Source organism: Lepus europaeus, chromosome 13, assembly GCF_033115175.1.
Source record: "Lepus europaeus isolate LE1 chromosome 13, mLepTim1.pri, whole genome shotgun sequence".
Lineage (NCBI taxonomy): Eukaryota > Metazoa > Chordata > Mammalia > Lagomorpha > Leporidae > Lepus > Lepus europaeus.
In genome coordinates this window covers 68825193-68842779 of record NC_084839.1, presented here as the reverse complement: position 1 = coordinate 68842779, position 17587 = coordinate 68825193, and the positions used below count along the sequence as shown (strand labels likewise).

At 53.1% G+C, this 17587-nt stretch overlaps 1 protein-coding gene across 1 annotated transcript; it reads left to right on the top strand.

Annotated features, from left to right (window-relative positions):
• The first annotated feature begins 1015 nt into the window (after positions 1 to 1015).
• On the top strand, positions 1016 to 3159 carry EGR4 (early growth response 4). The gene is given in 4 exon segments (XM_062208712.1): positions 1016 to 1138; positions 1140 to 1272; positions 1275 to 1457; positions 1841 to 3159. Coding segments are annotated over 4 exon segments (1758 nt in total).
• Positions 3160 to 17587: the final 14428 nt, after the last annotated feature.

The following is a 17587-nucleotide window of genomic DNA, read 5'->3' as shown; positions in this document are numbered from 1 at the left end:
CTTCTCTCTCCCTCCTCTTCTAACTCTTTCAAATAAATAAAAATTTTTAAAAGTCCATATCCTATGACCCAAAATTAACTCTGGAAGTTATTCTGCAAATATATGCACATTTACACAGTCAAAAACGTTGGGTCTGACAATGTTAGTAAAAGCAAACGGTTCAAAATTACCTATATTCTCAAGCACAGGGAACAAACTGGCTAACTTGTGGTCCTCCCTTACAATGGAGTATTTCACACTGTTAAAAAAGAACGACCAGCTTTCTTTCTTCAGACGCCGCTGTTCTAAAAAAAATACACACTGAAGAACATTATGCTTGCGCGCGCACACACACACACACAAATTTTCTGAAAGAATACACAGAAAATTAATTGTAGTCACCTCTGAAGGTAGGAGTGAGGAGGGGAGGGGAGAGGAGTTTTTACTTTTTCATTTAGAGTACACCTTTTGGTCCTACTGACTCCTCGCCCCCACTATTAACAAGTACTGTGTTGCCACCATTCATTTAAATAACTTATTTTTCATGGCACAAACTCAAAGAAGAAAACCTATTCAGAAAATGGAAAAACACATAAGTCAATCAGGAAGAATGAAGACGATAACCTCTGTGGTTTACTCAATGTGCCTGCCTCAACTCAGTCGTTTGCCACAACAAATTCACAGGTGAGCCAGGTCAGCGGGGATTAAATGATAAACTATTAAGTGGCAAAGCTTCGCACCCAAATTGCATAATTCTAAAGGCCGCGAGATCCAACCTCGCCACCCTTCTAGGCGGGAAGCTCACGGACTGGACGCCAGGCCCCAAACGCACCGAGCCCCAGCTGGGCGCACCCCTGGGTAGGCGCGCACGGGCCGCCACGCTTGGGGAGCGCGCGCGCACGCAACGGCGCGGGCCCGCCGGCGGCGGCGACGGCGACGTCACAGCCTGAGCTTTCCTTTTCGGGAGTCCCCGGCACACATCCTGTGTCCATGTTTGGGCATTTACGTCACGGCGGCAGGGCCGGGGCCTCCCGAAATGGCAGTGGCCCGGGGAGTCGGAAGCCCGGAGCCAGCGCCGCCGCAGCTATATAAGTGGGGGGGCTGTGAGTTGGGGGAGCCCGGCTGCGCTTTGGAGAGGCGAGGAGCCACCGCCCGAGGCAGGTGCCGGCGAGCGAGGGCGCCGCCGCTCCCTGACCCCTTTCCCGGAGGTGAGCGCCCAGAGCCAGAAGCCCGGGCGCCTGGCTGTGCGCGCCGCGGGGCGCCCCGACCGCCGGCCTCCTCGCCACCCGCGCGCCCCCAAGCCCAGCGGGCGAGGCCTCGGGCGCCCCGCAGCCGCCGCCGCGCCATGCTCCACCTTAGCGAGTTTTCCGGCCCCGACGCGCTCCTCAAGTCCACCGAAGGCTGTTGTGCCGAACCCAGCGCGGAACTCTCCCGGCTGCCAGCCAGGGACGCTCCCGCGGCCCCGGGCTACCCTGGAGGTAAGGAGCGCGGGGAGAGGTGCTCAGACGGCGGCGCGGCGCGGGGGCGCACGAAGCCTGGGAACGGCCGGGACTGGGACGCTGGAGCTGTGGGGATTCGAGCCATGGGAGGCGCGGGGTCCTGGGGGTTGCGCACTCCCAATCCCACCCCCACCGGAACCCGTGCGTGCAGCAGGGCTTCCTTTTGCCTGTGCACGTGTGTTTTGCGTGTGCATGTTTGTGTGTGCGTCTTGGGAAGTATGCCGGCCCCTGCTGGATCAGAATGTTCAAAAGGCACTTTGCATGTGTCCGTGCACACCAAGGGCTTCGTGGGTAGGGGTTGCGGATTCCTGGGGCTCGCTGTTTGGAACAGCCAGAGCTGATTCCTGCTCCCTCCCCAGCAGGAGACTTCCTGAGCTGGGCCTTGAGCAGCTGCGGCGCCGGGGGGGACTTAGCCGACTCCTGCTTCCTGGAGGGCCCTGCGCCCACGCCCCCTCCTGGCCTCAGCCTCAGTGGTAGCTTCTTCATTCAGGCGGTACCCGAACACCCGCACGATCCAGAGGCACTCTTCAACCTCATGTCGGGCATCTTAGGCCTGGCACCTTTCCCCAGCCCCGAGGCGGCAGCATCCCGGGCCCCCGTGGATGCCCCCTTCCCCGCGGGGCCGGACGCCTTGCTGTCGGGTCCTCCGGACCTTTACTCCCCGGATCTGGGCGCGGCCGCCTTCTCAGAGGCGTTCTGGGAGGCTTCGCCTTCCGCGGGCGCCCCCTCGCAGTGCCTGTATGAGCCTCAGCTCTCCCCGCCCGACGTCAAGCCGGGCCTCAGGGCGCCTCCAGCCTCTCCAGCGCTGGACGCAGTCTCTGCCTTCAAGGGTCCCTACGCTCCCTGGGAGCTGCTTTCTGGTGGGGCCCCGGGGAACTGTGGGTCACAGGGAGGCTACCAGGCCGTCCCCGAAGCTCGTTTCCCCTCAGTAGGGACCAAAATTGAGGACCTGCTGTCCATCAGCTGCCCCGCGGAGCTGCCAGCCGGCCCAGCCAACAGACTCTACCCCACCGGGGCCTACGACACTTTCCCGTTGGCCCCGGGTGACATAGGGGAAGGAGCCGAGGGCCTCCCGGGGCTCCTCTCCCCTCCTAGTGGGGAGGGAGGGAGTGGCGGCGACGGTGGAGAGTTCTTGACCGGTACGCCGCCTCAGCTTTCCCCGCTGGGCCTTCGCAGCGCCGCCACGGCAGACTTCCCAAAACCTCTGGTGGCCGACATCCCTGCGAGCAGTGGTGTGGCCGCGCCACCCGTGCCGCCGCCACCCGCCCCTTTCCCCCCGACCAAGGCGCGGCGCAAAGGGCGCCGGGGCGGCAAGTGCAGCGCGCGTTGCTTCTGCCCGCGGCCGCACGCCAAGGCCTTCGCTTGCCCGGTGGAGAGCTGTGTGCGCAGCTTTGCGCGCTCCGACGAGCTCAACCGCCACCTGCGCATCCACACCGGCCACAAGCCCTTCCAGTGCCGCATCTGCCTCCGCAACTTCAGCCGCAGCGACCACCTCACCACGCACGTGCGCACCCACACGGGCGAGAAGCCCTTTGCCTGCGACGTGTGCGGCCGCCGCTTCGCGCGCAGCGACGAAAAGAAGCGGCACAGCAAGGTGCACCTCAAGCAGAAGGCGCGCGCTGAGGAGCGGCTCAAGGGCCTCGGCTTTTACCCGCTGGGCCTCTCCTTCGCCGGCCTGTGACCAGGCGATCGGTTTGTAGGGCGAGGCGCCGCCGCCGCTTGGCGCGCACTACGAGATCCGGCCAGGCCCCCCTCTCCGCTCTTCTTCCACGTCGTCTTCGCAAGCCCCAGGGCCGGCCTCCAATCCCGCTTCCAGTTCCCACGAAGCGTCCGCAGCACACGCCCAGTTCAGCACCAGCTCTGTGGATAGCTCCCGATGTCCGGGCGCTGTGTCCCTAGTCAGCCGCGCTCTGGGGGAAGTCCCTTGAGGCCACCCACTGAATAGGCACTTCCTTGGGACTCGAGGCAGTCTTTTGTAACTGGCGCACGCCCTACGCCCTCCTCTACACCCCCCTCTCCCCAGGGTCAGGCTGGGGCAGCGCCGAGCTGGTCTCGCGCGGGACTTTGTACAGAAATGTCATTTTCAGCAGCCTTTGGTTGTAACGTTTTGCTTTGGGGTTGTCTTCCTTTCTGTTGTTAATTTTTTGTAAAGCAGACGCTACTTAAGCAGTTGACAAAACTGTTTATTTTTGCAATTAAAATTATTGTGCTAAAAGCTTACTGCATCTGTGATACAAGCTCCTGGCACCTCCCCCAGGACAGTGTGTGCCAGAAGATAAAAGAAGCCGTGCTCGCGGGGTACGGGCCCTGAACATATTAGATACCCACTGCGAGGCACACCTACCAAACACCGCGGCACACAGGATGCGTTCAATAAGTATGGATTGAATTAATGAATAAATATAATCACAGCCAACCTAAGGGCTAGCGGTGTTTCTGGAACTTAAAAGTGGAAATCGTGTAGGTGTCAGGCATTGTGCATCTATTATCCTCAACCCTCACAGAAGCAGACAAAAACCCCACTTCAGAAATGAAATAGTGAAGGTAACTTGCTAGGTAACCCAGCTGGGAACAGATAAGGTCAAACAGACCTGTCTGGACTCCAAAACCTGTGCTTGTTTCCCACTCACAGAATGGAGGCACTCGAGTTTAGTCCTGCTCTGCTGTTTGGAAAGGCTTCGGCAACTAGGGGGAGCCCCAGGCAGTAGCAACAGCAGCAGAAGGCTGCAGTGTTTCCAGTGCTAAAATTTGTGAATACCCATAGTGTGTAGTGTGTCATAAAGGCTCCAGCCTGTGCCTATGCATCTGTTCCAAGAGTCTTGCTGTCAATGCCAAAAGGGTCTCAGCCCTCAGCCAGACCCTGCCTGGGTCTAGTGAGGAGCAGGCCTTGCCAGAGGCTCACCGTTCCCTTAGCTGCTCTTCCCACCAAAGTTCTCCAGGAGGTGGCAGCCCACTTACCATCCAGTCATGCACCTGCCACAGCCCCCTTTCCCACATTTTCCTTCAGGCAAACACTTCATAGTTTGGGGGAGGAGGAACTCTGGAGTGGTAAGGAAAGCATGGCCCTGTGTTGGGGAAGGTGGGTTCCCCTTTTGCCCTCTGAACTTCCTGCCCAAAGCTTCTACACTTTGGACAGACCTTGGAGCAAAAAAATTGTATTGTGTACAGCTGCCCTCCTCTTCCATCGACTCCTCCATGCTAAGGAAGGGAGAAGGCCAGTGTCTGGGAGCTTTATCCTCCTCACTTCTAAGCCAAGCTGTTCTTGAATTAAGAGGAACCTAGTAATCACCCCAACTTGTGAGCCTCTTGGCTTCTTCATTCCTTCCCTCTAGGATATGTTCACTCCATGCACCCTGACCCCAAGTCTAACTATCAGAGGCAAAATTATCAAGTCAGAGAATTCCATTGTTTTCTCGATGCAGGAGGTTAAGTGCTTTCTGGTGGCTGAGTACCAATTTGTGGTAAAGGATTTGTTGTTATGTCTTCAGGGGAATTAACATTTTAGAAGAGAAGCCGGCAGAGGACAGTGTTTAACTCTGCAAAGAAGCTCAAATGGTTGATTGAGTACCAGTGAGACAACGGGGACCCTCAGCATATACCTTGCACGTCTGGGAATGGACCACTTGACTTCACTTTCCATGCAGATTAGGGTAAGGAAGGACATCAAGCCACTGCTCCCAAACAACACAAGCTGAACGGGGGGAGAGTGCAGCCAAGCTGGGCTCTGACCACCCCACTGCAGCCCGTCCAGCAGCATTCCATCAAGCGCTGGCAGCCCAGCTGTGCCTCCTACTTGTCCTCACACACGTCTAGGCCCAGTATCACTGCTGAGGAGAGGGGGGCCAGGAAGTGACTTCATAATTATCCCGCCACCAGGAGCCCAGCCAGCTTCTAGAACTCCTGACTTGAGACGTGCCTCCTGCTTCCCAAGGAACACTGCTCCAGTTTTAGGGATTTTAAAGGAAGAGAATACCAGGCCATGGAGGGAGTTAAAGTCAATCAGAAAATCAACCCAAATCTGGACCGAAACAGAATTGGGGATTGTCAGAGCTTCATTTTCCCTATTTGGTATTTTGTTGTTGTTGAAGATGTATTTTATTTATTTGAAAAGCAGAATTAGAAAGGGAGAGAGAGAGAGCTTCCATCCACCGGTTTACTCCCCAAATGGCCACAATGGCTGGGGCTGGGACAGGCTGGAGCCAGAAGCCAGGAGCTTCATCCAGGTCTCTCACGTGGATACAGGGTCCAAGCACTTGGGCCATTTTTGGATGCTTTCCCAGGCACATTATCAGGGAGCTAGACTGGAAGTGGAGCAGCCAGGACTCAAACTGGCACCATTTTAACCGGTTATGCCACAACGCTAAAACCATACTAGATCATTTTTATCTGGAACTCAAAATGTGGATGCTTTCCCAGACTCTGATCTTAGCCCCTTTCCTACTTCAACACTCCCCCAGAGAGTGCATTCATTGTTAGTTCCTTCAGCCATCACCCCTACATAGAGAGGAAAATGCTCTGGGACCCATCTTGATCAGTTTTCTTTTTAAGATTTATTTCTTTATTTGAAAGAGTTACAGAAAGAGACAGAGATGTAGAGAAAGGTCTTCCATCTGCTGGTTCACTCCCCAAATTGCCGCAACAGCTGGAGTTGAGCTGATCTGAAGCCAGGAGCCAGGAGCTTCTTTTGGGTCTCCCACATGAGTGCAGGGGCCCATATACTTGGGCCATCTCCCTAGCAGGAAGCTGAATCAGAAGTGGAGCAGCCAGGACCTGAACTGGTACCTATATGGGATGCTGGCATGGCAGGCCAGGGCTTTAACTCACTGTGCCATAGTACTGGCCCCACATCCTGATCAGTTTTGTTTGCTTCAGGCAAGCCTGGGAAGAGTATCAACTGATGGATACAAGTCTTAATTTTTTGACCTAGGGTTCCTGTTTCATGCAGGTGTTGAGATTTCAGATTCCTACTCAAGTAGTTACAATTCCTTGAAGGCAGATCCCCTTCCTCAAACTGAAGTGAGGGAGATGAGGTTTAATTATTTCAGGTCCTTGCCTTCTACTTAGAGTAGCATTCTAAGCACAGGCACATATAAGATGCATAAAGTGTTAGAGTGTATTTAAAAGGTGAGAGAGCAGACACACACATGCATGGGTATAGTTGAGGAGTGGAGTGGGCCAGAAGGAGAAAAGGGAGGGGAAGTAGAGAGAGATGGCATCTCAGTGCCTTCTCCACTGGTGGTGAAGGGCCCCTCCTGGTGGCTGGTCTCTTTTATGAAGTCGGAAAGGGGGAGTGGCTAATTGACACAGTGCCACCTCCTCTTCTTAGGTCCCAGGTAAAGGAGACATACCTGGAAGGGGGCCATTCAGATTAACAAGTAGGTTGGTATTATTACACATGGGGTGCGGACTTGTGATCCTTATCTAGCTACCTGTTTATCCCATATCACAACCAGGGCCAAGGTCAGGAGTGACAAGCACTGTGCCTCCCTTCTCAGCCCTTCTTGGGTGAATCACAGCACATCTCATGCTTGCTGCATTTTTTAGTCTCGGTTCCTTTGTTTTGACCCATGTAGATTTTCTTTCCTTTCTTGCAAGCCCAACTAAGCGAAGCAGGGGTTGCCTTTTTCCTTTTGTGGAGCCTTCCACGTATTCTGTGGCAGGAGTCTTTGAGTTATCTGGTCAGCACACAAGAGAACTTCAAAAATGTGTGGAAAAATGGAATGCAAATTGTGAGTTTCTTTTGGTGCAAGAATATTTTTTTGAAATCCATGCAGTTTTCTCTTAATATACATTTTCTATGTATCACAAAATAATTTTTGTATCAAAGATATTTTGCCCTAAAATAAATTCTTTTTTTTTATTCTATTAGAGTGAGAGAGATCCACTTTCCAGCTAGGGCTGATCCAGGCTGAAGCCAGGAGCCCAGAACTCCATCCAGGTGTCCCACATGGTAACAGGGGCCCAAGTACTCGGGCCATCTTCTACTGCCTTCCCAGGCACATTAGCAAGGAGCTGGAGCATTCAGAACTTGAACCAGTGCTCTGATAAGGGATGCTGGTGTCATGGGCAGCAGCTTAGCCAGCCGCGTGACAATGCTGGTCCTGCACACACTTTTTGAAGAACCCTGATTTAATGGAAACTGCATCCAGAAGATGTTGGTTCTTTTATTAAACTCTTTTCCATATTTATCCTCTTTCTGCCTATTGCCATCACCTCAGTCCATGTGAGCTCTTTCACATGCATACACCTTGTCTACTACAATCACATAGAATCACATAAATTGCAGTTGGAAGGAGCTTATAAGAACATCCTGTCCAAACTCACTATTATAGAAGAGAAAACTGAGGCCCAAGAGGTTTGGAGATTTTCTTTTAAGTGCAACCAAGTGGTGATGGACTGAAGGGGTCCCTGAACCTGTGCCTTCCAGTTCTAAGACCAGTGATATCCACATATCCCTTCGTGGCACAAACCACTGGGGCAGTGATTGCCAGCCTTTTTATTTGTAGTGCCCCTTGCCCTGAGGAATTCGACATACTTGCCGGTGACAGGCTCACTAGAGTCCTGATTCTCACCTTACTAAGAATCTGGAGGAGGTGAGACATGGGGAAGCGTTTGCAAAGCAACCCAACATGCCTGCTGTTTCCTCTCCCTTCCCTCCAGCCTCTGAGCCCTGCTTGACACAGGCCTGCACTATACCATACTGCCTTTTATAGTCCCTCTGCCCCATGCTCCCTCCTGTCATTCTGCATTACATAGAATCATACTAATGGCGAAAAGTCCCTGAAACACAACTCATGGCATTTTTCATGCTTTGTGTCAAACTGGCCAAGGCGTCTACCCACCTACCAAAAATACACACATGTCTGCAGTTAAAGCCTTCCATATGCGAGCCAAATGTATTGTCCAACCTTCCCCGTTTGCTCAGTGTCCACTGGCACCCAAATGATCCCATTTGAGCTCCTTTGTGGGCAGATTCCTGGTTTGATCCACATTTGTGACGCCTGCATCACCGAGCTTACTGTGCAGCACACTTCGGTGCTTAGTTATTCTATCGCTTGGTTGACAAAAAAGAAGGGAAGAAGGAAGGAAGGAAGGAAAGTGGCTGGAGAAGCACGAAGCTGGGAAAGAGGAGGAGGAGGGAGGACGAGGAGACAGCGTGGGAAGCAGCAGACGGAGGCCCTGATCTGACCACGGGATCCCACAAGTGGTCCCACACACCTGGCCAGTCTGGGCCTGTCCGATTCTCTGTCCGTGATCCTCTGCCTCAGCTCTGGGATGAAGATGTGTCTGTCACCGAGCCCTTCCTTTTGGTTTATCTGGCCCACATGGAGTGGGACTCAGCTGAACATTTTTAGAACCACGGTTCCCATAACAACCAGGCAGGAACTGTTGTCTGTGAAATGTAGCATGGGCACGCATGCGCACATACACATGCTTACATACACATACATGTGTGTATGTACATGCAAATATGCTTGAAAGCACTCACACATACACCCACACACACATGCATAAACAGGTACACACTTGCATGTACTCACAAATACACAATGCACCTTTGTACATGTATATACACACTGGTTTACACCTGCATAAACAGGCACACGCATGCATACACACATGTGCAGAAGCACACGCATGCATAAACATGCTCCAAGTTGTTTTCATAAATTCACAGGAAACACAGAATAAGGACAAATATCACAACAAAGGAGGGGTCAAGACAATTTAAGGATATTTTTGGCTACCCGCAAAAGTAGTTAGATTTAGGAAGTCCGCATTTTAACAGGAGAAGGCTAAGTGGATTTAACTGTAGAAGAGGGAAGGCAGGAAGGCATTGTGGTTGACTAGACTTTGGGGTTCAGCAACCTGAGTTCAGACCCTGGCTGTGCCATTTGCTGGACTCTGACATTCAGCTTCTCTATCAGCAGAGTGGCAACAATGTCTGCTTGATGGGCTCACTAGGAAGAGGAAATGATATGTATAAAATTATTAGCATGATATTTGGCTCATGGTTAATAGGAGTAATTGGGGCCAGCGTTGTGGCACAGTGGGTTAGGCTGCCTCTTGCAGTGCCAACATCCAATCAGAGCACTGGTTAGAATCCCAGCTACTCTGCTTCTAATCCAGCTCACAGCTAATGCACTTGGGAAAGCAGCAGCTCCCGGCCACCAAAGTGAGACCCAGATGGAACTCCTGGCTTGTGGCTTTAGCCCCAGCTGCTGTGTGAGGGAATCAGTGGTTGGGAGAGCTCTCTCTGTCTCTCTTTCCCCCCCTCTTTCTCTGTCACTCTGCCTTTCAAATAGATAAATAAACCTCTTTTTAAAAAATAAGAACTGTTATTTAGGTGTTAGAAGAAGTGATTTCTCATTCACTCAATCTGAGAAGACTTCATGGAGGAGGAAAGAAATTCAGGGGCCACAGGAAGGAAGAGAAGGGGGAGGGAATTTAACTTGACTTTGGCACCTGTACAACCTCAATCCTTATTAAATTTCCCTTTCCCCAAAGCCATCTGACAAGTCTACAAATGACCTTCCTGATACTGAGTGCCCAGTGCCTCTGCCTTCATCAGAGTGGGGTGAGGGTTAAAGCCCCGACCTGAAGTGCTGGCATCCCATATGGGCGCCGGTTCAAGTCCTGGCAGCTCCACTTCCGATCCAGGTCTCTGCTGTGGCCTGGGAAAGCAGTAGAAGATGGCCCAAGTCCTTGGCCCCCACACTCAGGTGGGAGACCCGGAAGAAGTTCCTGGCTCCAGGTTTTGGATCGGCTCTGGCCGTTGTGGCCATTTGGAGAGTAAACCAGTGGTTGGAAGACCTCTCTCTCTCTGCCTCTACCTTTCTCTGTAAAAGAGTGGATGAGGTTAAGGAGAGTCCCCAGCAGCCTCACATGTACAGAGCCCTGGGTTAGATCTAGGCTCGCTGCAGCTGGGCTGCCCCTCAAGGCCTCCTGCACAACCCTGCCTCCACACCACACTCACTGGAAATGCTGTCCTCTCTTCCTCCTCCATCGCTCAGCTCAGCCCTGGTCTTTTTTCTTTCTTTGCTTTTTTTTTTTTCCTTTAAGATTTATTTATTTATTTATTTGAAAGGCAGAGTTAGAGAGAGAGCTCTTCCATCCACTGGTTCACTCCCCGATGGCCACAATGGCAGGGACTGGGCCAGGTAGAAGCCAGGAGTCAGGATCTTCTTGGGATCTCCCACGTGGGTGCAGGGGCCCAAGCACTTGGGCCATCTTCCACTGCTTTCCCAGGCTATTAGCAGGTTACGATCCGCAGTGGAGCAGCCATGGGCATGAATCAGTGCCCATGTAGGATGCCAGCTTTACAGGAGATAGCTCAACACCATATGCTGCAAGGCGGGCCCCAGCATGGTCTTAATGTCCCCAAACGCTGAGATTTCTCAGGCCCCACTGCAGCCCTGAGGACTTCCTCCAAGCCTTGGGCAGTCAGATTGTTCCTGCCTCAGCAGCTGGGTAGGCTTTAGATCAAGTGTGTTTATTGGTGTCTGAGTGGGGTGGGGTGGGGTGGGGTCGGGGACTAGGTGCTCCAGTTCCATGAAGTTCCATGGCTGCTGTCCTAGCCAAGTGGTGGGGTTGGGTAGGAGGGAACAGGGCCAGGGAGGCCACTGCCCTTTCTTCCTTCTCTAGGTCTGGGATGAGATGATTTGTGCCTGGGACCTGTACTCCTAGGCGTAATCCTGAGGGCGGGATTAGGTCTCAGGACACTACAGGGCCTGGCCACAGCCACTAATTCCGCTGGTTCCCTAGGAACACCCAGAGATCATCCCAGGAGGCCTCCGCGGAGACCACGCCTCTGACCCAAGGTCGCCAAGCGCACGACCCAGGAGCGCGTCCCACGAGGCCGCTTACAGACCGTGGCGCACACCCCAGAACCATGCCCGCGCCCACCGCGGGATTTGCCCCCCGATTGGGAGCAGGCCCAAGCCAGAATGGTAGGAATTAGGTGAGGAGAGCTGACTAAAGGTGGGCAGCAGAGGCCACAGCTGGAGGCGACCGGGGCGGGGAGTGCACTGGGTGGTGCCCAGAGCTGGAAAGACTGGGACAGGCAGGAGCGCTGCGCGATCCGTCCCTGCGCCCCCGGGGCGGCGCCGCGAACCCCTCCCCCATCTGAGCCACCTCCCGCGGAAAACGTGGGGTCCCGGCGCAGCCGCTTCTGCTGCTTCTGCCGCTCCCGGTCTCTCGTAGAGCCCGCCCCGGAGGAGGGGCCGGCTCCGCCCCACCTCCTCGCTGCCTCCCTCCCCCTTCCCTTGCTTTCCTCCGACCGCGCGCCCCCTCCTCCCTCCCCACCTCCCTCCCTCCCTCCCTCCTCCTCCATCCTTCCCCCACCCGGTTTGTGCGCCCCTCCCGCTGCGACTGGCTGGGGCGCTCGGCCGCCCCCGCCCCAAGAGGGAGGCGGGGGCGCTAGCCGCGGCGGCCACCCGAGGCTGCGGAGGGGAACGAGATCTGAGGCCCCGAGGCGGCCCTGCGTCTGGGCCGGGCACGCGGGGGCTGCCTGTGCACCCCCAGCCCCGGGCCGCGGGCCTGGCCTCGCCGCGGGCTGGAGGAGGTAAGGGCGAGTCGCGGGCGCGCTGCGGGACTGCTACTGGAGAGGGAACGCAGGGAGGACCCCAGCCCAGCCTCCTGCTTCCCCTTGCTTCTCCCCCGCAACCCCCCGGAGGCCTGCGAAGCCGCCCGACCGGGATGGATTCTGGGCAGGCCAGGCCAGAGACAAGCAAGGGGTTAATTTAAGGAATTAAAATCAGAACGGTTTGAAACCAGCCTTCCCCTCCCCCCCTCCCCGCCTCGCCTATCGCTCACTCTGAGCCTGGTCGGAGGTGGGGGGTGGGCGGGTCGGGCCCCAGCACCCTACTGGGATTCCGGACCTTGGAGAGCTGGGGCTAGAGGGAGGGAGGGGGGAGCGCCCCCAAACCCCATCCTTCCGCCACCTGCCTCTTACGGGTGGGGGAGGGGCTTGGTGCCAGGCCTGGTTGGGCACCTGTGCGGGTGTCTGCGTGCCGGTGTGCACGTGTGACAGTCTGGAGGTGTGCATGTGTGTGCACCCATGTTTCTATCTGCTCACATTCCGGTGCCTGCGCGGTCACTGTGCCCGCAGTGGCTCTAGATGTGTCTGCATTGCTTTGCGTGTGAGTGTGTGACACCCACGGTGCCTGTGTGGGCTGCCCACAGTTGCCTGTGTGTACAGAGTGGGACCCCCCTGTCTCCCCGGGCTGAGGCTGCAGCAAGGGGCTCAGGTGGTGTTCTAGGTGTGGGATCCAGGTGCTGGAGCCTGTGTGTGTGTGACCTTGGAGCTGTGTGCTTGTTTGCAAGAGCAACAGTGAGCGGGATCTTAGAACAGAAAAAGCAGGGTTGCCAGGAAGCAGAGGACTGCCCTCACTGACCCCTGTGGATCTTCACTTCCCTGGAAGCTACGCGTTTCGCAGCCACAGTGCAGGTGTGGAGAGCCAGAGACCTGGCCTTGGCCTTCTGGAGGACTTCAGGGGGACTTAGAGAGGCAGGGGCATTCCTTTCTTCCCCACCTACAGGGGTGTAACTGGGGGGGGGGGGCATAGACTTAGACCCATGCTTAGAATCCCTCCACCTGCTGGCAGATGCCTCCTGGAAGCATGGCACTTAGAGTTCCTTTCTGTGGCTTGTAACTCCATCTATCCACATCCAAACCTTCCTCTGTCATTTCTGTCATTTCTCCCTCTCTGCTCCTTTCTTTCCTGCATGTGGATTTGATATGCAAAGAGGAGGAAAGAACTGTTGGGCCCTGAAGGCCGAGTGGGAGGGAGAGGAGATGGCATGGGCAGGCAGGTGGGAAAACCTTCAAAAACAAACTCTGCTAACTTCTCAGTTTTCCCTGATGTGAATTTATCAGACACACACACACACACACACACACACGGTATTTGGTGATGTCCACACCATTGTTCCTAGATTTCAGGAGGCCTCATTTGTTTCTTTTTGGGTATATTTGTAACAGGAAGGAGGTGATGGTTGTTGAAAGGTAGTTGCCAGTCTTGCCTTCCTACCTCTCTGGTGGCCCATCACGTTATTCATTCAACAAACAGTTATTGACTGCTACTGTGGAGTCATCTGTGAGCCTTAAGATGTGGCAGTGCTATTTCCCTCACCACCAGAAGGGACAGAGTGTTGAGACAGAGACCAAAAATTCTGAAATCAGTGGTGCCGAGTTCAAATTTTGGTTTGTTACAGCTTCGGTTAAGCATTGGTGTGTAACAAACCACCCTACAAGGGACTTAGAACAGCAGTGAATTAGTATTTCTCTTGGTGTGCAGGTTGGCTGTGACTGTAGCTGTGGGCTCTGGGGTCTCACTTGGACACTCACACAGCTGCCTTCGGCTGAGGGTCTGGCACGAGAGGATCATCAGAGTGGTCTCTTATTCTTGTGGTCTGACTCCTTCTGGCATCATTTGGTTGTCAAGCCCCAGTTTCGTACCTGGCAGCTGGGCCCCAAGAAGGAGTATTCCAGGACGAAGTCCTAAGGTGCACCTGCTTATCAAGCCTCTGCCTACATCAGGCTGGCTAATGTCCCATGGGCCAAAGCAAGTCACATGGCCAAGTGTGTGTGGAAGGGTATCCCATGGTGGGGACCATGGCTCACTGGGGGCTACCAAAGCTACAGACTGTCAAAGTCCTTACTGGCTTTGGGCAAGTGACTTGGTCACGTTGAGCCTGCATTTCTTCATCATAATACAGAGATGATAAGCGTATTCAGAAAGTTTGTGGGAAAGTGGAATTAAAATGTTTATTCTGTTGCAAAATATTTTTGAAATCCGTGCATAGCTTTTTCAGAATCTGCATTTTCTATTAACTTTTTGAAGAGCTTTTATATCACCTTCTTGTCAGTGTTGTTCCATGGACTAAAGGACTAGCGTAGTGTCTCATTGGAATAATTAGACGATAAATATTCACTGCTTGGATTGTTGAGCCATAAGCTTCCTAGCAGCATGAATGTCATCGTTCATGTGCCTGGTATGGGACTTGAGCTTGACTTCTCTCGCTGGGTAGATAGAAGCCTTGGTGCTCAGCTAGAGTGAGTGACAGTGTGGGGGAGATACAGCAAGTTCTTACCTCCCAGTAGGTGGCTGATACAGCCAGGAAAGCACCTGTAATTCAAGGTGATTCTTGGAGGGTGGACTTTGCCTCTCAGAAGATGGCTAGCTTTCAGAGACTGGATAAAAGTGACATGACTGGATTAATATTTGCAAAGAAGCCATAAGAATCAAAGCTTGAGGAGTTACCCAGTATTAGACAGTCTCATGTCCAGAATAAGCAGATACAGGTCTGAACCTGGCTGTGGGGCAAGTAAGAAGCCCAGTCAGTGACTGGTGAGATCTGAGAACAAGGGGCTGGGGGTTGCTATCCAGGGTGCTGAGTAGACCATAAAGCTATTGGCCAAGAGAGGAAACATGAAAAAGAAGCAGGTGTGAAGCTGGGGTTTGCAGTATTGGGAGTTCAGTATTAGCCATAGTAAAGATTGTGCCACCAACACTGAAATGGTGCCTTTTTCATTGTCTGCCTCTCTGCTGGCTACTTCTAAGAGGCACTTTTTAAAAAAAGATTTATTTATTTGAAAAGCAGAGTTACAGAGAGGCAGAGGCGGGGGGAGGGGGCAGTCTTCCATCTGCTGGTTCACTCCACAGATGGCCGCAATGGCCAGAGCTGCACCAATCCAAAGCCAGGAGCCTGGACTTTCTTATGGGTCTCCTACGTGGGTGCAACAGCCCAATAATTTGGGCCATCTTCTGCTGCTTTCCCAGGCCGTAGCAGAGAGCTGGATCAGAAGTGGAGCAGCCGGGCCATGAACTGGTGCCCACATGGGATGCCGGCATTGCAGGCAGTGGATTTACCCACTATGCCACAGTGCCAATCCTGAGGCACTTTTAAAAAACAAATTGCCATCCATTCCAGGTCTAAGGCATCGAATTCTCCATGCCTCAGGCCAGCAGAAGTGATGGTATAGAGTAGAATTGCATTACCTCTAAGCATCCTTTAAATATGTTCAGGTCTCGCTCATCATAGAAACTGCTCTGGATCCACCCTTGCTGCCTCCTGCCCTTCACAGCAGAGCTCCTGTGTCCATCATGGTCTCCCCTCTGTACACATGAGCCAGGCACATCACAGCAGCAAGCAGCCCTCTTGAAGTCGCTCCTGCTCATGCCCACGCTGTCGACTCTGCTTCTACTGTGGCCCACTCCTTCTCTCCTTGACATCTTGGCCCATTTCTGCTGCTGGTCCTTAGGAACATCTTGGTTCCTCTGCCCCCTCTGCCTTTCCGAGCATCCCACATTTCCCCCTGTTCTCTTCTCTCTGCACTCTCTCCCAGGGCCTGCTTGTCCAGTTTCATTGTTATGCTTGAGCTGTCAAAACTAATTTTGGTTGCATATTGCAAACTATTTACTCCATGTCTCTACTTTCAAAGCCCACTGGAATCTCAGGTTCATGGAATCCACAAGCGGACTCATGGTCTGGCTCCTAAAACCTGCCCTGCTCCATCCTTCCTCCTTACTAAGCTACATCTTCATCCACTCAATTGCTGAAAACCTGAACATGAGCCTCACCCTGACTCCTCCCTTTCTTACCTGCCACAGTTGTTCTTTCTCCAGGGTTGCCTGACTCTCCTTCCTTAAAATGATTTCCATTGCCCAGATCCCAACAGCCTTGGCTCCCTGTATCCCATTCTCTGTAAATCTAAGCAAATCCTGGCCATTTGTTCATTCATTCCACAGCCAATTACTGAGCACCTACTACAGGCCAGGCACTGTTAGATGGTGAATGTTGGGCACCAGCACTGATTGAGACCTTCCATGTCTTTCATTTTCTTGCCTTTGTACATGTTCTTTTGTCTGCTTAGAATGCCTTTCTTCTGCTCCTCATACCTGAGTCCTCGCCTGCTGGCAATTCTACTTTTGGTCTTGAGTAAATTGAGATACTACCACCTCCAGGGATTCTCCAGTGCCTCGATGCCTCAAGTTAGGTTAAGTACAGAACCCTGTGCCAGTCTCTCACCTAACTTAAGTTTTTAAGTTATTTTTACATTTTTATTTATTTGAAAGGCAGAAAGAGATCTTCCATCCGTTGATTCATGACTCAAATGCCTACACAGTTGGGGCTGGGCCAGCCCAAAGCCAGGTGCCTGGAACTCAGTTTAAGTCTCTGATGTGGATAGCAGGACCCGAGTACTTGGGTCATCGCTTGCTGCCACCCATAGTGCACATTAGCTGGAAGCTGGGTTCAGAAACATCGCCAGGACTCGAACCCAGGTACTTTTGATACAGGATATAGATGTCCCAAGTGGTGTCATAAGCACTGAACCAAGTACACACTCCTTCCCTAACAGCTATCTCATGACCCTCATCTGACACCTCTGTCTGTCCCAGTGAATCACAAGCTCCTTGAAGGCTAGAACCAGATCCTGTTTGTGTGTCCTCTATATGGATCTAGCACTTATCTAGCATCCCTAGTATAGTTCATGGCACAGAGTAGGTTCTCAGCAAATGTACGTAAATGAATTCATGTTTGAGGACAGTTTGGGAGAGAAGTCTAGGCTAGAAGTATAGATGTGAAAGGGTGTTGATTGCAAGGGACAGAAATCCAACCCGAATTATGTTCAGCAAAAGATCTTTGCCAGTTCCTGCAACTGGGAAGAAGGGAGATGAGTGAGTCTTAGGGATAACTGCACCCAGGTTCTCGACAGCGCACTGAGCACTCTCTCTCTAGCCCTTGGCTCAGCTGCCTGTTGATGCTGCTGCGTTTTCTTCCTCACCATGGGTAGGCTTTCTCTGTGTGGTGGACGGAGGCTGCACAAAGCCATAGACTACATGATCATCCTAGCCTGTGATCCGAGAAGGACAAAAGGACTCCTGGATCTTTCAACATCAACTCCCGGTGAAGAACATTATTGGCTCAGCGTGAGGAATGGGCTCAACTCTGAGTCAATCACCGTGGCCGAGGAGATGGGGATACTGGGTTGCCCAGGCCTGGGTTATGTGTCCACCCTGCTAGTATCAGCAGTGCTGCTAGAACCACATGGAGTTGAGGGCAGCTCACCAAAGGATGTGGTGCTGCTGTTACAAGAAGGAGAT